The following is an 18,143-nucleotide window of genomic DNA, read 5'->3' as shown; positions in this document are numbered from 1 at the left end:
CGCATGGGCAGTAGCATTCGAGTTTCTAGTCTCCAGTTGCTTCTTTGAATTTAGTCTTATCGTTCCCAGGAAAGAGTAGTGTTTGGTTTGAAAAACAGTCTCTCAAATTCTGGACTTCTTTTTTTTCTGTTTGTGTTTGCAGTGGCATTGAAGCCATGAGGCATGGAGCAGCTGAATAATACACTGTTATGACTATAAACTCAGATTCAAACAGTAAATTCAACACTGATTCTTTCTGAACTATGACGTTTCATTGACTCTAAGGTGCACACGCCCATTTAGCATCTCTGAAGTCAGACTGTGTTTCTCAGTCGGTGTTTAAGATACAGTTTAATTGGCAGTGCTTATTTCTTTCTTGGTTTTATGTTAAAAACTAATGTCCCTCTAGCCAAAGGTGTCTTACGTTTTCTGATACACATTTCTCAAAGTGCTATAATCTCCAGAGCCACTGAGCATGTATCTTCCTCATGTCACAATTTTTAATTGCTGTGGTTTATCTTTTTTGTAATAAGGAGTGAGCTGGAGTCATCTTAAGATGTTAGAGCAGGAAGACGCTTTACAGAGTGTAACGTGGGTGCTGTGTCTCCATCACACCAACGGCCTTGGCCCTTCTGGCCGGGAGGACCGGCCGAGTGGTTCTCAGAGCTGCAGCATTATGGCCAGGAGAGCTCAGCAAAGCACAGGTCATGGCGCCCCCGCAGTCTCCATTCAGTGGTTGGAGGTGGGCCTGGGAATCTGCATTTCCAGCGAGTTTTCAGGTGATGCTGGTGCTCCTGGTCCCAGACGACACTTTGAGAATCACTGTTCTAGACCAGAAATCTTCACTCAAATCTCTTAAATTGCAAAGAATTGAGTTTTTCATTTTTACTAATTGTTTTTGATGTCATGTAGCTACATTTCAAGTTGCTGGAAGTGCTGCTGTATCAAGTTTCCCACATTTGACATTACCGATCTAACATAATATATGCACTTACACAAAGGCACGAGGCCCTAAACCTAAGGCCTTTTGTCCTATTTTCCAGAATCATGTGGTCAGTTGTGAAATATATCATTAACACAGTGTAGAAAATAGATGTGACCAGTTTAAAGAAAAATAATAAAACAAATACCAATGTTTCCAACTTGGAAGCTTCTAGATTGCATGCCCGTTCCTTCCATCAAGAGGTAACCACCATCTTGACCTTTTTAAAAAATGGTGGTAAAATACCTAAAATATATCATCTTAACCATTTTTAACTCTAGTTCAATGGTGTTAGGTATATTCACCTTATTGTGTAACATATTTCTAGAACTTTTCATCTTGTAAAACTGAAACTCTGCCCTCATTTAACAACAACCCCCCTTGTGCCGCTCCCCCAGCCCCTGGCGACCGTCATCCTCTCTGCCTCTCTGATCTGACTGCCCTCGCACCTCCTGTAAGTGGAATCGTGCAGTATTTGTCTCGTGGTGACTGTGCTTGTTTCTCTTAGTGTGATAACCGCCAAGTTCAGCTGGGTTGTAATAGGTGTCAGAATGCCTTTCCTCTTGAAGGCTGAGTGATATCCTGGGACGTGTGCGCCCCAGAGCTGCTCACCCGTCACCCGTCGATGGACACGGGGGTCACGCCTACCTTTTGGCTGTTGTGAATAGCGCCGCCCTGAACATGGGTGTGCACGTCCTGACTTTTGTCTCGATCACTTCCTTGCTTTTCTTGATAGTTTCCCCATTTAACTATGTGCCCTAAAAAATACAGTGTTGGCCAAGCACACACACCTTGCTCTGCAAGGAAAAGGTACTCTTCCCACGTTAGATGAAGACATGCAGGAGAGGGTGGACTGATCACCCTCGCTGCATCCTGGTCAGACAGAGCTTCCCAGGGCCCTTACTGACCGCCTCTGGGGGCATCTGCAGTGAAGGTCAGGAGAGGATCCTGGAACCACAGGGCACCTGGCAGGGCTGAAATATGTATGAAGGAGGAACCTCCAAAACTTAGAATTTATTTATGAAAAAGTGTGTGTTTATTGTTACCTATGTAAACTTAGTCCCCTTCAAAGTACTCTCCAGTTGTTACAATACAGCTATCGGGACATTTTTTCAACTGCTCACAACAGTTTTTGGACTCATTAATCTTGATGCCTTTTAGAGTTTCTGCCATTTTTTTTGTTCCATCTCTTCAACATTTGCAAAACATTTCCCTTTGAAGACTTTTTTCATCCCGGGAAACAAAAGAAAGTCACTTAGGGTGAGGTCTGGTGAAGAGGGAGGGTGAGGTATGGGGGTCATGCCGTTCTTGGTGAAAAAACTGCTGAACATTCAGCACGGTGTGGGCAGGTGCACTCGTAAATCACACGTCAGGAAATGGGCAAATGCATTTAAAGAGTCTTCAAAAAAAAAAAAAAATTCACTGAGGCTGAACACAGCCTCTCACAACAACGCCAGCTGGTGTACCGATGGGTTCCTAGAGCACTCATGTAGCGTGGGAAGCCTGTACCACCCTCTAAGAAGATACTCCCATGTTTGGGGGGTCTCCCCTCATGTAATCAAGGGGAATGGTGAACTGCTTTGAAATTTTGACTTTTGAGCTCACCTGGTCTGGTTGACCCCTAGTTCTCAGGAGCTGATCACATGAGAACACTTCCGCGGAGTGAAAAGATTGGCCACATCTGGTGATGCACACAGCGGAGTGTGGACAGGGAGCTGGAACTTCATCAGCCGTGGTCTGTGCTATCTAAACACAGACAAGAGCCAGCTCACCAGCCCCAGGCATTTTGTGCTCTGTTTAAAACTGTTCCCTGGTTTACTGCTTTGGAACACTGGAAGTATTTACTAAAAGTGCATGCTCTGTGTCCTAGCAGAATGACTCCTGAGAATAACCCCAACAGAAACGTGTGCATCTGTTCACTAACGTTGCACGAAACTGTGCACAGTAGCTCCACTCGTGAGGACTCGTGAGGATGTTTGGGCTCTAACCCAAACATCCCTCAGCAGTAGGATGGATAAATCACCTGCGATATGCTAATATTTGTACAATTGGATACAGATAGCAACGAGAACAGACACATAACATACAACATGGGTGAATCTCACAAACAGTATTGAATTTAAAAAGTCAGACATAAAACAATACATGTGCATGATTTCATTTATTAAAAAAAATCAAAGGCAGACAAAACCAAGCTGTGATTTGGAAGCCAGGAGAGGTGTTGCCCTTGGGTTGGAAGGGGACCCCCGAGGGCTCCTGGGGCTCTGGAGTGTTCTTTCTGGGTCTGGTTACTGGTTACCCACATGTTCATTTTGTGAAAGCTCACTGAGCTGTGTACTTATGGTCTGTAGTTTTCTGTGTGGACGTTATATTTCAATAAAAACCTCAACTAAATAAAGATGGGGCAATGGCATTAGGCATCTTGGGACACATGCTTTGGTTAATAGCTTCTAGAGAAAGGATGTAAGGGAGTAAATTTTTTGAGACCGTGTATGTCAGAAAATATCTTTATCCTTTGTACAGAATTCTGGGTGGTAAAGAATGTTCCTTCAGAGTTTCGAAGATAGTGCTCCATTGTGTTTTGGGTTCCATGTTGTGGTTGCAAAGTCTAAAGCCGTTTTAATTCCTGATGCTGTGTGTGTGGCCTGTTTCCCTCTCTGGCTGGATGCGGACCCTTCTCTTTATCGTGCTGTGTTACACTCCCCACCGACGTCCTTCAGGAGGCGTGTTTTGACGCGCTGCCTGCGAGGCCTTGGACCCGATCTCGTTCGTTCGTTCTGGGGCCGTTCCCACAGTTGCGTTGGTGCTGAGGCCCTCTGTTTGCTCTGCTCTCTGTCCGAATGTTGGACCTTTTGAACTCGTGCTCTTGTTGCCTTTCCTTTTCTCTCATATTTTCCATATTTTTCTTTTCACTCCACTTTCTGGGAGACTTCCTCATCTTTATTTTACAACCATTCTGTCAAGTTTTACATTTCCTTTTTTATGGTGTTCTGTTGTTTCATGGATACAATTAGCTTCTTATATCTCTAAAGATATTAGCGACAGACTTTTGTTTATTTTCAGTTTTCTTATCCCTGCACAATCTTGTTTCCTCTGAGTTTGCCCTTTCCCCCGCCGCAGCCCCCTGCCCGCCATCTTGTTTGTTTTGGCCCTATTTTCCGTATTAGAAACCTTCCTTGGGTTTCCACTGGGCCTTGGTGACCTGCTCATGTGTAGAGCGGGGGACTGAAAAGCCGAGTGGAAGTTGCAACCATGTAGGTAGCGAGGCACCCCCAAGGGTGAGCCGGTGGCAGTTGTGGGGGCATCTGTTAGGAGCCGCTGACTTCAGGATCTGTAGCTGTTGCCCTTGGGCTGGTCGTTTTCCGCCAAAGCGAGTCTTCTAGTCTTCCACCCACAGGGTAAGGGCCTGGGTGCCAGCGTTCGGGGAGCCTGCAGGGGAGGAGGGCTGGGGTGGCTCTCTGGACCCCTCCCCCCATTTTGGCACAGAAGCTTTCCCACCTGTGCCTGGTGTCCCCCCTCCAGCGACCCCTGTGCTACCTTAACAGGAGAACGCGCCAGACCTCTGGCGAGAGGAGGGTGGCAGTGTAGGAGCAGCATGTGCTGCTGCTCTCCCGCTAACATTCCTGCGTTCCTTCATTCGTTCCTTATTTCCCCCACTTGGTGAGCCTTCTGAGGGTTAAGTGATCTAAATGGGATTAACTCCTCAATGTCGATGTGGCATTCTTGAGTCTGCTCGGTCTGTTCCCATCTGTAGTCCCACTTCCCAAATTGTGCTGTTACAGTGTCTTTTTCTGTTCTCTCAGATCTTGAGAATTCCTGTCATCCTTAAAAATCCATTTACTTTAGTTTTACTGTGGTTTCAGGGAGCAAAATTAGTTGCATGTGTTGGATCTGTTGTACTAACCTGGAAAAACAGCAGCAGCAAGAGCAAATGGCATTGCTGCCTTTGTGGCTGTCACTGTTCTAATGCTTTGTATAATTGATTCCTTTTTAAAATAATTTTTTTTATTTTTTCAATTATATTGAACATATGATATTATATTAGTTTCAGGTGTATGACGTAGTGATTAGATATTTGTATAACTTCAGAAGTCATCACCCCGATTCAGTCTAGTACCTATCACCTAATTCTTTTCATTTAAAAGTTTGAATAACTGATATTTATTAAATCTCAGAACAAATCCGTTGGCAATCAAGATTCCCAGACGAACCGTCTGGTTTCGGTCTGTTTATTTCCCGCGTGGTAAGTGCGCACGGAGGAAGAGCGCGGTGGCCCGCGGCCGGGCCGTGTTGGCCTCTCGCCCTAACACCCTTGCTCTGGCCCCTTGCTGTCCCCACAGAGGACCGTGCTGCAGCTGCTGCAGGGGAGGAGCGACGTGGTGCGCCAGTACATGGCCCGGCTGGTCAACGCCATCGCGTCCCTGGCAGAAGGTGAGCCGCCAGCTCTTCTTCAAGGGAAGGGCAAGGTCTTATTGCTGTTTCTTTTTTTCCTTTAAAAATGGATGATCTTCCCCAAGTTTCTTAGAGATGATATATGTTTCCTCAGTTTATTCCTGTTTAATGTGTGTAAGGGATATGTGAGTGTGTGTGTGTGTGTGTGTGTGTGAAAATTGGATGTTGTCATACTGCTGTAGTTTATGTCAAAGCAAATTTTGACAGTTTGGGGTTTCTTCTGTAAGCCTTCTGGTGTTACTTTGTAAGCTTTCTGGTTTTGTAACATAGGACTTTCTGTGTTGCTTTCAAATATATGTATATGAAATATATACACACATATATATTTCATACACACACACACACACACAGATAATACATTTTCTATAATTTCCTACTTAACGTGAATTCAGTTCAGGGACACATTTAAAACTGATCCCAATAAGCATTGCACCATTTCCTTCAAAAGACTATAACGTCTTAAGAGGATGTAAACGTTCCAAAGATAACATGCCACCATAACTGAATTCAAATGATTTTACAAAGTGTCACAATCTTCCATAGTTCTAGTCTGAGCTCTTTTTAAATGGAATAAAGGGAGTTTCAAATTATAATTATATGATGACACTCCAAAAATTTGTCCGTTCATTTATTTGTACATTCTTCCATCCATTTAGCAAACAGTTATCATAAGGCAGGGTATGTGCCAGGGACCAGTCATATAATAGTGTTGAAATTTATGTTTAGAATTAGTGTCTGTATCAAGCCACAAGTCCACAATTAGCTAGTGACGGTTCAAGCCTTAGTGTAGGAGTCCAGGTCTGGTCCCAACCTGCCCAGGCCGTGGGCATGTCTAGCAGGAGCACAAGGTGCACGGGCCATGGCCAGAAAGCACTGCTTGGTTGCCCGTCTTACCAAGCCTAAGGGGCTCCTACCCGCAGGTCCCCTGCCCCCTTTCTCCACAGAGATTTGACTTGGGGTCCAAGATTTCAGGGGAACACAGGACAGTGCTCCCCTCAAGAGCACAGTGATGAATGAGAAGAGTGCTTTTCTATCATTAGTTAATTAACTAAAACCACCTTTGCAGAACAAATATGTTTTAATAAGTTTTTTTAGAATCTAAAATCATATAAACTCTACTTGTGTTAGGTGCAAATGGTTTGCATAGGAAATGGTTTTGGGACAGCCCTAGGGGAGGCGGGGTAGAGAGTAGAGCAGAAAGGGAAAAGGACTCCTGGCCGTGGACAATAGTGTGGCGATTGTGGGGGAGGGAGGTCTTAGAGGGATAAATGGTAATGGAGAAAATACAATAAAAAAATGATTTTGGAGTATGACCTTAACACCAGATCAATTCTCTCCCTCTTTCGCTCTCCCGCCCCCCCCGGCTGTGTGACCAGGCCGCCTCTACCTTGCCCAGAGCACCAAGGTGCTGCGGATGCTGGAGGAAAGGCTGCGGGAGGAAGACCAGGACGTCGTCACACGGGAGAATATTCTCGGGGCCTTGCAGAAGTTCAGCCTCAGGTGCTGATGCGCAGTAGGTCATGGTGGCTGCTGGGACCTCCAACTGGGGTTTTTGTGAGCCACAATTTTGTGTTTATTCCCTCCCAGTGAAAGGCAGATGACGCTTTTGAGCTAATGCCGAGGGCAGGCTGGGTGACTCCTAAGGCAGAGCTAGAAAGCTTGGCACCAATCCACTAAACCGTCCTCTGCCAGCTGCTGCAGATGGAGAGGGACTTCTTTAAAGTGTCCGTGCAGCCTCCTCACGGGCACGACTATGTTTGGCCCCACGCGAGGTTGAGAGCTGTGCTCCCGAGCATGTGGGCAGAGCTCTGCGCTTGGGCTCGGCGCCTCTGAGACCCTGTGCACATGTCCCTGAGCCTGCTGTGACCTGGAACTGCTCCCCCCCAGAAATTTAAAATCAGACAGCCCTTCTTGAGCCAGATCTGATGTCCACACAGGCCTTTTTTTTAAATCGACAACTTTATGGAGGCGTGCCGTACATACCACCAAATTCTCCCATCTTGAGTGTACAATTCAATGATTTTTAGGGTATGCACAGTTGTGCAACCCTCACCATAATCTAATTTGAGGACATTCCTGTCCTCACAAAAGGAAACTTCAAGCTCATTCACAGTCACTCCGCATTCCGATCCCTGGCCCCAGGTGACTGCTAATCTACATTCTGTAGACTTACCTGCACTGGATATTTGATATAAATGGAATCAGATAACGCGTGTTCTTTGTGCCCAGCTTCTTTCACTTGGCATAATGATTTTGAGATTCATCTGTGTTGTATAGCGTGTCGGCACTTTGTTCCTTAGTATTGCCGAATAATGTTCCGTTATGTGGAGGCCGCATTTTGCTTATCCTCTCGTCAGCTGGTGGAGGTCTGGGGTGTTCCCACTTTTTGGCTCTGACGTGCAGTGCCGCTGAGAGCTTTTGCAGACAGGCCTCTGGGTGGCTGTGTTGTCCTTTCTCCGGGGTAGGTGTCTAGGAGTGGAATTGCTGGGTCCTGTGCTGATTCTTCCAGCATCCCGAGCCCCTCGTGGCCACCTCGCTTCCTCTTTGACTTTATGAAAACTTCTAGTACCTTCAGCCCCTCAGTTCTTCCTGTGTGTCCTCTTCTGAACACACATTCTTCCCATCAAATGTGGGGGACCCACCAGTCTGCCAAGGGACACATGTTTGGCAGGGAAAAGCAGCAGGTATTCAGTTCCTGCGATTTTCCAGGTTCTTGCCAATGAAAATTTCTTATTCTAACTCTCTGAATTGAAAAGAACTGTAAATAACCTCCCATTATTACTTCCCCAGATCACAGAAACATTTCAGTTTGCTTGTAAAGATAACAGCTTGGTGCCGTTTGGAAAAATTTTAGAAATTCAATAGCTGTAGTTGAGTGATTGAGGTAAGATAAGGTGAAGAAATGCTTCTGCCTGGTAATGTGGATATTTCCTGCCAGTTTTGTGCTTTCCTCCAAGCAGTCGCTTCAGCTTCCTGTTCTGGAAACGTGCTCCATGTTTTTGCAGTTTGCCAGGGTCTCCGTGGTGAGTGCAGAATGTCGTCAGGCTTACCGGGAGAGTGCTGTCTTCCTGTGTTCTGATAAATGTCCCTGAGCACGTGGGTGCGAAGGACCGTCCACGTGGTAGCTGTCCCACAACCTGGCCATCGGGAGGTGCGCAGGGGAGATGCATGGAGGTGCCTCCTCCGTGGTGTTTCGGTTTTCCAAGAATTCAGACGACTTCTCGTGGGGATGCTAGGCTTGGTCGCCCCAGTTCTGAAGGCTGGCACGGCGGCCAGCACTGCCCGTGCTGGGGAGGCATCGGGTGTTGTAAGAGGTCACCCCTGGACTGTGGGTGGAAAATAATGCTGCGTAAGTTGTATTACCCAGGTCATTAAATCATCCTTACTCTGTGGAGATCTGGATCAAAATGCTACTGAGCTGGGTTTTTACTTTTTTCTTTTATGTTTTTCTTTCTTTTTACACAGCTCCAAGTGTCTTAAGCTCAATTATAATAGACTAGAGTTTAGTAAAAATCTGTTGGTTGATGAACTATTTCTATGGCTCTGTTTCCTGGATTAAGTAGACAAAAAGCTATCAACAAATATTTTAAATATTGGAAAGGAAACTTTCAAAGCAGGAGGCCTCTTTACTGCCTTATCTCTCTTTAATCTCTTAATAATATCCTGTGATTTGCCGGGTTCCGGCCAATGAAAATTTCTTATTCTCTTTATGAATTGAAAAGAACTATGAGTAATCTCCAGGGTTATTACTTCCTCAGGTCATAAAAACACGTCATTTCTGTTTGTTTATAAAGATAACGGCCTGATGCTGTCTGTTTGGAAAAATTATAGAAATTCAATAGCTGCAGTTGAGTAACAGAGCTAAGACGAATGGTGCAGAATTCATCGCCGTCTCAGCTGTTCGGGCCTGACAGCGAGGCGCCCCCAGCGCCAGCACCCCGCGCACTCGGTCTCCCCTGACCCGCTTTGCACTCCTGTGTGCGACACGCATCGCCAGCTTCAATTTACCCAGAGGCTCTCTCCTCCCAGGCGCCCGCTGCAGACGGCCATGATTCAGGACGGCCTCATCTTCTGGCTGATCGATATCCTGAAGGACCCCGATGGCCTGTCTGACTACACGCTGGAGTACTCGGTGGCTTTGCTCATGAACCTCTGCCTCCGGAGCGCAGGTCTCACCGCCTCCCGTCCCCATGCCCCTGGCTCCAGTGTAGGGGGAGGTGGGGAGTCCTGACCCTTGAATCTGGGTGACCCATCAGCCTGATGGGACTCCTCTTTGTCTCCCCCATAGAAAAGTGAAAACGGGAGGAGTGTAAAGCTTCTCAACTGGGTACAAAGCTGTGAATCCCTGAAGCCTAAGTACCATTCTGGCCTTGAAAAGAATGTTTTATATACAAAAGATATATACAAATACACATATGTAATCACATACATACATATAATGTGTATGTAATGCCTGCATTAAGAGGATATTAAATCAGTTTATGTTTTTCTTAATCTTCATTGTATAATTCGAAGGTAGGAAGTTAAGGATTAGGGTCCCTTTTGTCTGAAGGCAGAGAAGTGTGTTCCCAAGGCTGTGCAGGATTAAGCTGGCAGCTGAGCAGGGAGAGTAAACTGTGCTGCCCAGCCTGAATCACCCACCTCCCCCCAAATGGGGATTCTCACGTGGACGTCACAAGTCATTTATGTGCTGGGTCAACAGAGGCAGTGATTTTACCTTCCTGCCAGTTCCGTCCCATTTAATGATCTGTTCCTTGGGATGAACGAAGCTTCTTTAGAGGAAGTGCCAAGTCCGGCCTGTGGCTGGGCTCGGTCTGGGTAGCCCAGTGTTGGCAGGTTGCCTGTGTAAGTAGCTGAGGGCTGTTTGTTAGATGCCCCGCACCCCCGGATGCTCTGTAATCTGAAGCACCTGTTGTTGACCGAGTACATGACTGTTTCAATCTTTTTTAAAACCTGCACACAAAGTCCTAGCATTAAAATACCCATGAGGTTATTTTTTTAAAAGATTTTATTTATTTATTTTTAGAGAGAGGAAGGTAGAGAAACATCAATGTGTGGATGCGTCTTGAGCGCCCTGTACTGAGGACCTGGCCCGCAACCCAGGCCTGTGCGCTGACTGGCATTCAAACCCGCAACTCTTTGATTTGCAGGCTGGCACTCAATCCACTGAGCCACACCAGCCAGGGCTAAAATATCCATGAGATTATAATCAGCTATTCTCATGGTCATCAGTTTACTTGCAATGAGTGTTGGGGTGATGCCGGATTGCTAAAACTGCTGCGTGGCTTCGATGATGATGCTCGTGCTCAGGGTCGGGGCAGGGGGCGAGGCGTGTGGTCACAGAGGCGAGTAGCTCCGTGCTCTGCCTGAGTAGACAGCCCAGGCGGGCGCCGGCCTGTGCGCACTCCTTCACCCACGGCACCCTTTCAGGGAGGTGCGAAGAATCCCTACAGCATCCCAGAGGAAGCCGCCGGGGCCCAGGTGGGCTGCATGACTCACCCAAGGCCACAGAGCTCATGAGCACAGGAGCCAAGATTCGTATTCCAGTCTGCCTGATGATCAGCTATGCTTCTGAGTTCAGACGAGTCATGTTTTGTTCTGTTTTGCTTTCCTAAGGCAAGAACATGTGTGCCAAGGTGGCAGGCCTCGTGCTGAGAGTCCTTTCGGATCTGCTGGGCCACGAAAACCACGAGGTACTCCACGCTGCTCGCCTGGGCGTGGGGAGGGCTGGCCCGCGGTAGTTTCTGCGCTCTCCCCCCTCCACATATTGGCATCTGCTACGTCCAGGCTTTCACAGCCTCTGAGCCCTGGACCTCTAGCTGGAAGCCCCTCCCCCACTCCCCCTTGGTGCACACTGCTGTCACTGGCGCGTGCTGGCACCCTCCGCAGTGCTGTTTCCCTCCTCGTTGTCCACCCGCGCTCCATTCCTCCCCACCGTGGACAGTGCTCTGTGGTGTTTAATGTGTGTCTGCGGGCGCACAGTCTGCAAGTGCATTTACTGTCGTGTGTGTATTCAGTGTGTAGAAATAGTATTGCACTGGAGAGCCCTACTTTCTTGCTTTTTTTCACGGTGGGTTTTTTTTTTTAAGATTTTATTTTTAGAGAATGGGGAAGGGAGGGAGAAGGAGAGGGAGAGAAATGTCAATGTGAGAGAGAAACATCGACCAGTTCCCTCTCATAAGTGCCCCTACCTGGGGACCAAACCTACAGCCCAGGCGTGTGCCCTGACTGGGGACCAAACCGGCGACATTTCAGCTGCAGAACGACACCCAACCCACCAGGCCACGTCGGTTGGGCCTCACTGCGTTTTTCGGGCCTTTCTGTGTTTCTCTGTGTGCCCCTCTGCGATGAGCAGCTCTCACTGCGCAGAGCAGCCCGCGTTCGCAGCACCCCTGTTTTCCCGGTCCGCCCCCCAGGGGTGTGCATCTGGTTGCCTCCAGCTCTCTGCTGCCCCACTGGTCCCCTGTGGACAGCCCCGCACTTGCCCCTGAGGGCCTGTGCCAGAGCTTCCCTGGCTGCTCACACCCTTGTTATTCCGGCTTACCCCGCACATCAGTCTCAGGTCAGAGTCCTGGAGGCTGTCCCCCAGGATGGCTTCTGCTGTCACAGGTGTCTGCCCCAATGCAGGTATGGTTTTTCAACGTTCTTTAGCTTTTGGGTCACAAGTTCATTCCAAATAAAGTAGAGGTGTGGCTAAACTAATAAACCGTATGACATACTGCTCACCTGCTTTCTACATATGCCTTTGCAAAGAGCGGGGCATCGGCACGATTCTACCTGCAGCCAAAGCCTCAACAAAGATCTGACCTGTGTGGCCAGATCAGGGCCTTAGGAGGGCGGGACTGAGTGTCGCTGAGGCACAGTGAGGCACGTGCCCCCACCTGCCTGCCCCCGGTTCAGGCAGACAGCTCGCGTTCTGTTTGCTTCTCCCCTGTCATGCGTTCCCACGGGCCCATCCGCGGAGAGACCTGGGTGTCTGTTACAGCACGTGCCATGCCCTGGACACTTCAAACCAGTGAACTCTCTGCTGCTTCTGGACCTGAGTGAACTCTGCTCTCCATTTTCTTCAACTCAGGCGGTTAGATCTGGTGGGGAATCCATTCTGTCTCTAATAGTAACGGTTGGTTTCAAGTGTTGGAACCAAAATGTCAGCCCTGGAAACTGAATAGACCAAAGGATTCAGATCATGTTGTGAATGGTTGGCAATGTATTTGCTTTGAAAATGAGATGGGAAATCTACCTATATTGTATTTGAGAGCCTAGAATTGTTTTTGCTACCCAAATAAATGTTACACACATGTATCCTATATACGATAGTTGTAGCCTTAAAGACAAAACCCAGAAGAAAACCCATAAAGAAAAGATGCATATAATTGACCATATGCACATTAAATTTTTGTGCATAGAAAAAGATGCCATAATCAAAGTCAAAAGACAAATGACACCCTGAGAAAAAAATGTGTGTCACATAGGACAAAGTTTTAGATCCCTGATATCTGAAGTACTCCTGTAAATTGATAAGCAAAAGTCAGACCAAAAAAAGAAAAAAAAGCCACCAGCAAAATATGGTAAAGGATATAAACTGGCAATTTACCTAGTAGTAAATCTTGACGATCTATAAACATGAAAAGATGTTTCATTTTGCTAGTCATCAGGGAAATGAAAATAAAAACAACTGTAAGATATCTTTTCTATCCATTAGGATGGTAAAAATGAGGGGTGATAAGCCCAGTGCTGGGAAGTGGTGAGGGTCCATGGCCCCCTTCCCCGTGGGGCGGAGAGAGTGCAGCTTGCACTTACCAGGCGCCGGCGTGCGCCCCGTCCCCTGTGGCCTGAGGTTGGGGTCACCTGTCCTGAAGAGATGACACTGAGGGAGACCTAAGGGCAGCGGGGGAGGCGTGTGTGGTGGCAGAGCAAGGCACCCGTCCGGCGTTCGGGGGGGCCTCCGCTGGGGTCGGTTCCCGCTGACTGTTTAAGGATGAATCGTAGGTTTTCAGGTGGACACATGTGGGAAGTGCACTCAGCAAAGTGCGCTGTTGGAACGAGGGCCAAGGCATGTCCCAGCACAGGGTGGGCGTCCCTTACGTCGCGTGCAACTGCAGTGTGAATTTCCTGGTGGCAGGGAAGGAGGGGCACTGGGTCCTGTGTGCCGTGCTGAGGAGTTAGGCCTGGCCAGGCAGGCTGCGGAAGGGGTCCGAGGCAAGGAGAGGGCCGGTGGTTTGGCCGTGCAGAGGGATTTCGGCAGGGACGTGATGGCGGGGTCGAAGGGCGCACATCAAAGGCAGAGGCTCATTCAGAGGTGTGGGGTGGCCTAGGTCACGGGCGTGCTGTCTGAACAAGGACAGTGGCAGTGTGGATGGGGGTGAGCCTATCCAAGGCAGCTTGGAGACTCTCCAAAGGAGAGTGAAGGAGAGGAGCCAGTGATGACTCCAGAGTTTCCAGCCTGAGTGACCGGCTGATGTGAATGGCGCAGTGGAACAGCAGGAGTACGCTTTGCAAGCAAGGGAACACTTTGGTTCTGGACTCTTTGTTGTAGCCGTCACTGGGACATGCAAACGGAGATGACAGTCATTTGTAGACACTTGCTGTCCGCATCGGCTAGGGTGTCTCAAGTGTGCTGTTTGATAATTGACTTGTACAGTACTTGAGAACTTGCAAATGACCGTTTTTCTTCTCCCCTTAAAGATACAGCCATATGTGAATGGAGCGCTGTACAGCATCCTGTCTATTCCATCCATTCGGGAGGAAGCAAGAGCAATGGTAAGAGACGTGCTTGAGACCTGCATGTGTCAGCTTCTGTCAGTGCCACCGGTCAGAAGCTGACAGCCAGGACTTCCCGGATGAGCCCAGGGAGGGGCTCTCAGACGGTTACGAGCCCCCCGGAATTGTGTACAAAATACCTATTTGCAGTTTTCTGATGATACTGTAGTTTTTATCAGATTCTCAAGGGATCCCCAGCTCCTTCAGTGATTAAGAACCACAGTGTTAGAAAGTTTCCAGCAGGGTTATTTTTGGAAAGTTGTAGACTTTTTTTTTTTTTTTTTTTTAAATTTAAATGACTCATTTAGATTTGGGGTTTGAGGAATGCTTACGGATTTCGTAGTAGCAGAAGCTTAGCAGGAAAATGGTGAAATGGAGAAAACCATCGCTCAGATTGACCTCCTGGATTCCCAGAGGAGCGGCAGCCACGTGAGAACCGGTGCAGTCAAAACGCTTGGACCTGCAGGCGCTCCGCCAGCAGCCGGATGGGACGGCGAGGCTGGTGAGGGTGGCTCACACCGTGCATCCTTGGCTGAGTGGTTTGCCAAATGGTGAATTCAGCACTTAATGTTTACATTAGTGCGGTGTCGGCAGCGCAGAACAGGCCACGGGTGATTACTGTTGCATTCAAAGTTGACAGATGCAGCCAGATCTCACCACCAAACCACTGGAGTTTTGTCCTTTTTCCTTGCAGCACATGAGACCAGGTTAACAGTGTGCATATTAAATGCTGCAATGAAAGGACTGAATATATTTCCAGAGGCTAAATTCCGTTTGAGACCAACAAAACGTTCTTCCGTTGGGTTTTGCTTTCCTAGAGAATTGGTAAATCTTCGAATTGGTCATCTAAATTGCATCACTGGTTATGCCAGAGATAAAAACTTAACAACCATTCTATGTGGTCAGTCAACAATGGGACTTAATTGCCTACTGCTTTTAAGTAAAAAAATCTGCTTTCTCAATACAGAGCAGAGGAAAATAAACTGTATTATGGTATTAATGGACATTCGGGGCGGGGTGGGGGAAATTGTCAGCCAAGCTGAACACAAAGAACAAAACATGTGGGCTGCAGAGAGAGAGAGAGAGAGAGGGAGGAAGGGAGGAAGGAAAGGAAAGGAAAGGAAAGAAAGAAAGAAAGAAAGAAAGAAAGAAAGAAAGAAAGAAAGAAAGAAAGAAAGAAAGAAAGAAAGAAAGAGAAAGAGAAAGAAAGAAAGAAAGAAAGAAAAGAAAAGAAAAGAAAGGGAGGGAGGGAGGGAGGGGAGGAGAGGGGAGGGAGAACGGAGGCCACACAGACTGGAAACCCATGCAAGGCAGCCAGGAGGGAAGACCTGCAACACGAACGGTGGAGAAGGCGGGAGGGACCCACAGAAAAGGGCCTGGGACCAGGTCAGGAGGGGAGACTCGCATTGTAGGACCTTAGAAGATGGCCATTAGAGGTCACCCTGGGCAGGGAGAAAAAGGTGGCAGAAAGGGACAGAGCGCCAGAGATGTGTATGACCACATCCCCAGGGCTCCCTCGGCTGCAGCTGGAGAGGGGAGACAGATACTGGGGCAGAACAAAGGCTGGATAAACAAGGTATCTAGGGAATCCCCAAATGTTTGGAAATTAAAGTGCTGACTGACACTTGTAAGAGTTATCTGTTGCTGCGTAACAAATTATCCGAAAGCTTGGTGACTTAAAAACTTTTTAATTACCCCTCTCACCTTCGGTGGGGCAGAGTTCAAGAGAGCATTAGTAGGGTGGCCTTCGTTAAGAGCCTTGCGTCAGTTTACAGTCTAGACTTGAGCCAGGGCAGCCAAGGCTTGACCAGGGCTGCAGAGTCCGTGTCACAGCGCTTCCGCGGCAGGGCGCTGGCTTCCCCGAGTGAGCCATGCCAGAGGGGCAGAAGGTGCGTGGGGCGGGAGCCGTGGAGTCCTTCATAACCTAGTTCCAGAAGTGCTGTCCCGCCGCTTCCATTCTCGTGTTTACACAGACCAGACCAGCCATGCACGTGTCGGGGGCAGGGAGCCCCTCCAGAGCAGGAATTCCAGTGGCCGGAGGTCCTTGGGGCCATCTTGGAGTCTGGCTGCCACTCATTTCTAAGTCACCTGATCCAAGAAGTCACATCAGGAATAAGGGGCTGTTAATCTTTTCGACATGTATTACAAACATGTCCTATATTTTTCGTTTGTCTTTTCATTATGATGCTTTGCGTTACCTGGTAGCTTTAATTATCATCGAATCTATTAATATTTCCCTTTATAGTTGCTAATAGAAGTTTCTAGACAGCCTCTAAATTATTGAATTATTGACTCTAGAAAGAAAACCTGGACTGTTCATATAAAAGTATAAGCAGTGTAAGTCTCCCTCTGGCATTTTAAGAGGCATTAAGGTCACCAGCCCTGGAGGGACCCCATTAGCCTGGGTGAGGAAACTTTTGGGCACATCACCTAAGCAGCTGCCTGCTTAACTCTTTATAAGAGAGGCCTGTAAGGGAGGTTTTGGCCAACACTTCAACACCCTGAGATTTCCCACACTTCTCTCTTATCCTTGAGGAAGTTTTTAGATCGATCAGGGCATAACATTGTTTTTGCATAGAAGAATAATAAAGATAACCAGACAGCGAGGAAAAGAAGCACCGTAGTCTCACTCAGGCGCAGCGGCTCGCCGCAGCGCTGGGCGGGGGAGGCAGGCAGCCGGGCCTGCCATCCGTTCACTGTCCTCCTGGGAAGCGGCCGGCAGTCTGCGAGGGAAGCCACCGAAGGCTCCGTATCTTGGATTCATGTACTTTCCTCTGGTCATTGATGCAGAGAAGAAGGAGCTCTACCATGAAGATGCTCATTTCAACATTTTTATTGTGTAACACTGAAAAACGGGAAGCAACGTGAATGCCCAGTAACAGAGGAACTGCTAATGAAATTATGGCTCTTTTGCTCAAAATACTAATAACTATTGAAGATGATAATTAGGAAAAGCAGTATGGAAAAATTTTATTGTATAATGAGAGATAAAAGCTGACCATGACGTTATAAGACCGTTTTTGCAACTGTGTAAAACGTTGTGTACTTGTGGACAGTAACAAAGAATACATGGAAAATTATGTTAGTGCCAAATGCTCTTATGGTGGTCTTACATAATAGGAGGGAAAAGGAGAGGAAGACAAATGGGTGCCCTGAAGCCCATTTGAACTTGAAGAGATTGCTGAGGTCTGGGCCCGGGGAGGGGATCTGGTCACCAGCACTGCCCGCAGCCCACTGCACGGCCTCCTGTGCTCGGGGCTGGGGTAGTTGTCGGCCGAGGAGCTCTGCCCTCGGAGGTAAACCCAGCCAGACACCCTGCCCTGGGCTGGAGCAGACTGGTGCCCTTCAGGTGGGAAGGCCCCCGGAGTCTCTGGGAGAGCTGCGGAGCTCAGTTCGAAGACACCCAGCCAGGGGGAAGGACCACGGACTCCACAGGGCTACTCCAGGGACACACCACGGCTTGTACCCTGATGCCCGGGCCCACAGCTCACACCTGGGAAGCCAGAAACTCTGCCTCTGCTGTCCCCAAAGGGCTGGATGTCCCTGCTTCCCACCTGTCACGTCACCAGCTTCCAAATCAGTCTCCTGTGGCTACACGGGATTGGCAGAACCTAAAGCATGTGCCTGGGGGATTTTTTATTAAGAAAAATTCCCCCAAATGACCCTCCTAATTACAGAGCAGGGATTTGTGATTCCCCCACTCCCACTGCCAAGTGACAACTGAACTAGAGCTATACGAAAGAGCAAATGAAAACAAAAAGATCTTTCAGTATACGAGGAGGTGATCATTTTCTAAAGTAACCCCTAGGAAGAAAAAAATAGAGGGGAGCCTGAACACGTTATTTGTCGCTCTCCACTGATAGGAACAGTAAAAAGGCACGGACATTGACTGGTTGGTGGCCATCTGATCCTTGGCCCTTTCGGGTTTATCACACTGCTTTCACTTGGTATGTTCTTCCTCTGCCCTTAC

The 18,143-nt window shown here is 48.0% G+C and overlaps 1 protein-coding gene across 1 annotated transcript in view; it reads left to right on the top strand.

Annotated features, from left to right (window-relative positions):
- ARMC9 (armadillo repeat containing 9) overlaps positions 1-18,143 on the top strand; it is a 75,716-nt gene that overhangs the window by 29,897 nt on the left and 27,676 nt on the right. The window contains exons 13-17 of the mRNA XM_054570665.1: positions 5,302-5,392; positions 6,790-6,913; positions 9,443-9,582; positions 11,030-11,106; positions 14,099-14,173. Coding sequence (XP_054426640.1) covers positions 5,302-5,392; positions 6,790-6,913; positions 9,443-9,582; positions 11,030-11,106; positions 14,099-14,173 — 507 coding nt within the window. The remainder of the gene's footprint in view (positions 1-5,301; positions 5,393-6,789; positions 6,914-9,442; positions 9,583-11,029; positions 11,107-14,098; positions 14,174-18,143) is intronic.

Source organism: Pteronotus mesoamericanus, unplaced genomic scaffold (assembly GCF_021234165.1).
Source record: "Pteronotus mesoamericanus isolate MK-2021 breed Mesoamerican mustached bat unplaced genomic scaffold, CSHL_Meso_final contig_1018, whole genome shotgun sequence".
In the NCBI taxonomy this organism is placed as follows: Eukaryota; Metazoa; Chordata; class Mammalia; order Chiroptera; family Mormoopidae; genus Pteronotus; species Pteronotus mesoamericanus.
The sequence above is the reverse complement of the archived record's forward strand: the minus strand, read 5'-3'. Positions and strand labels throughout refer to the sequence as shown.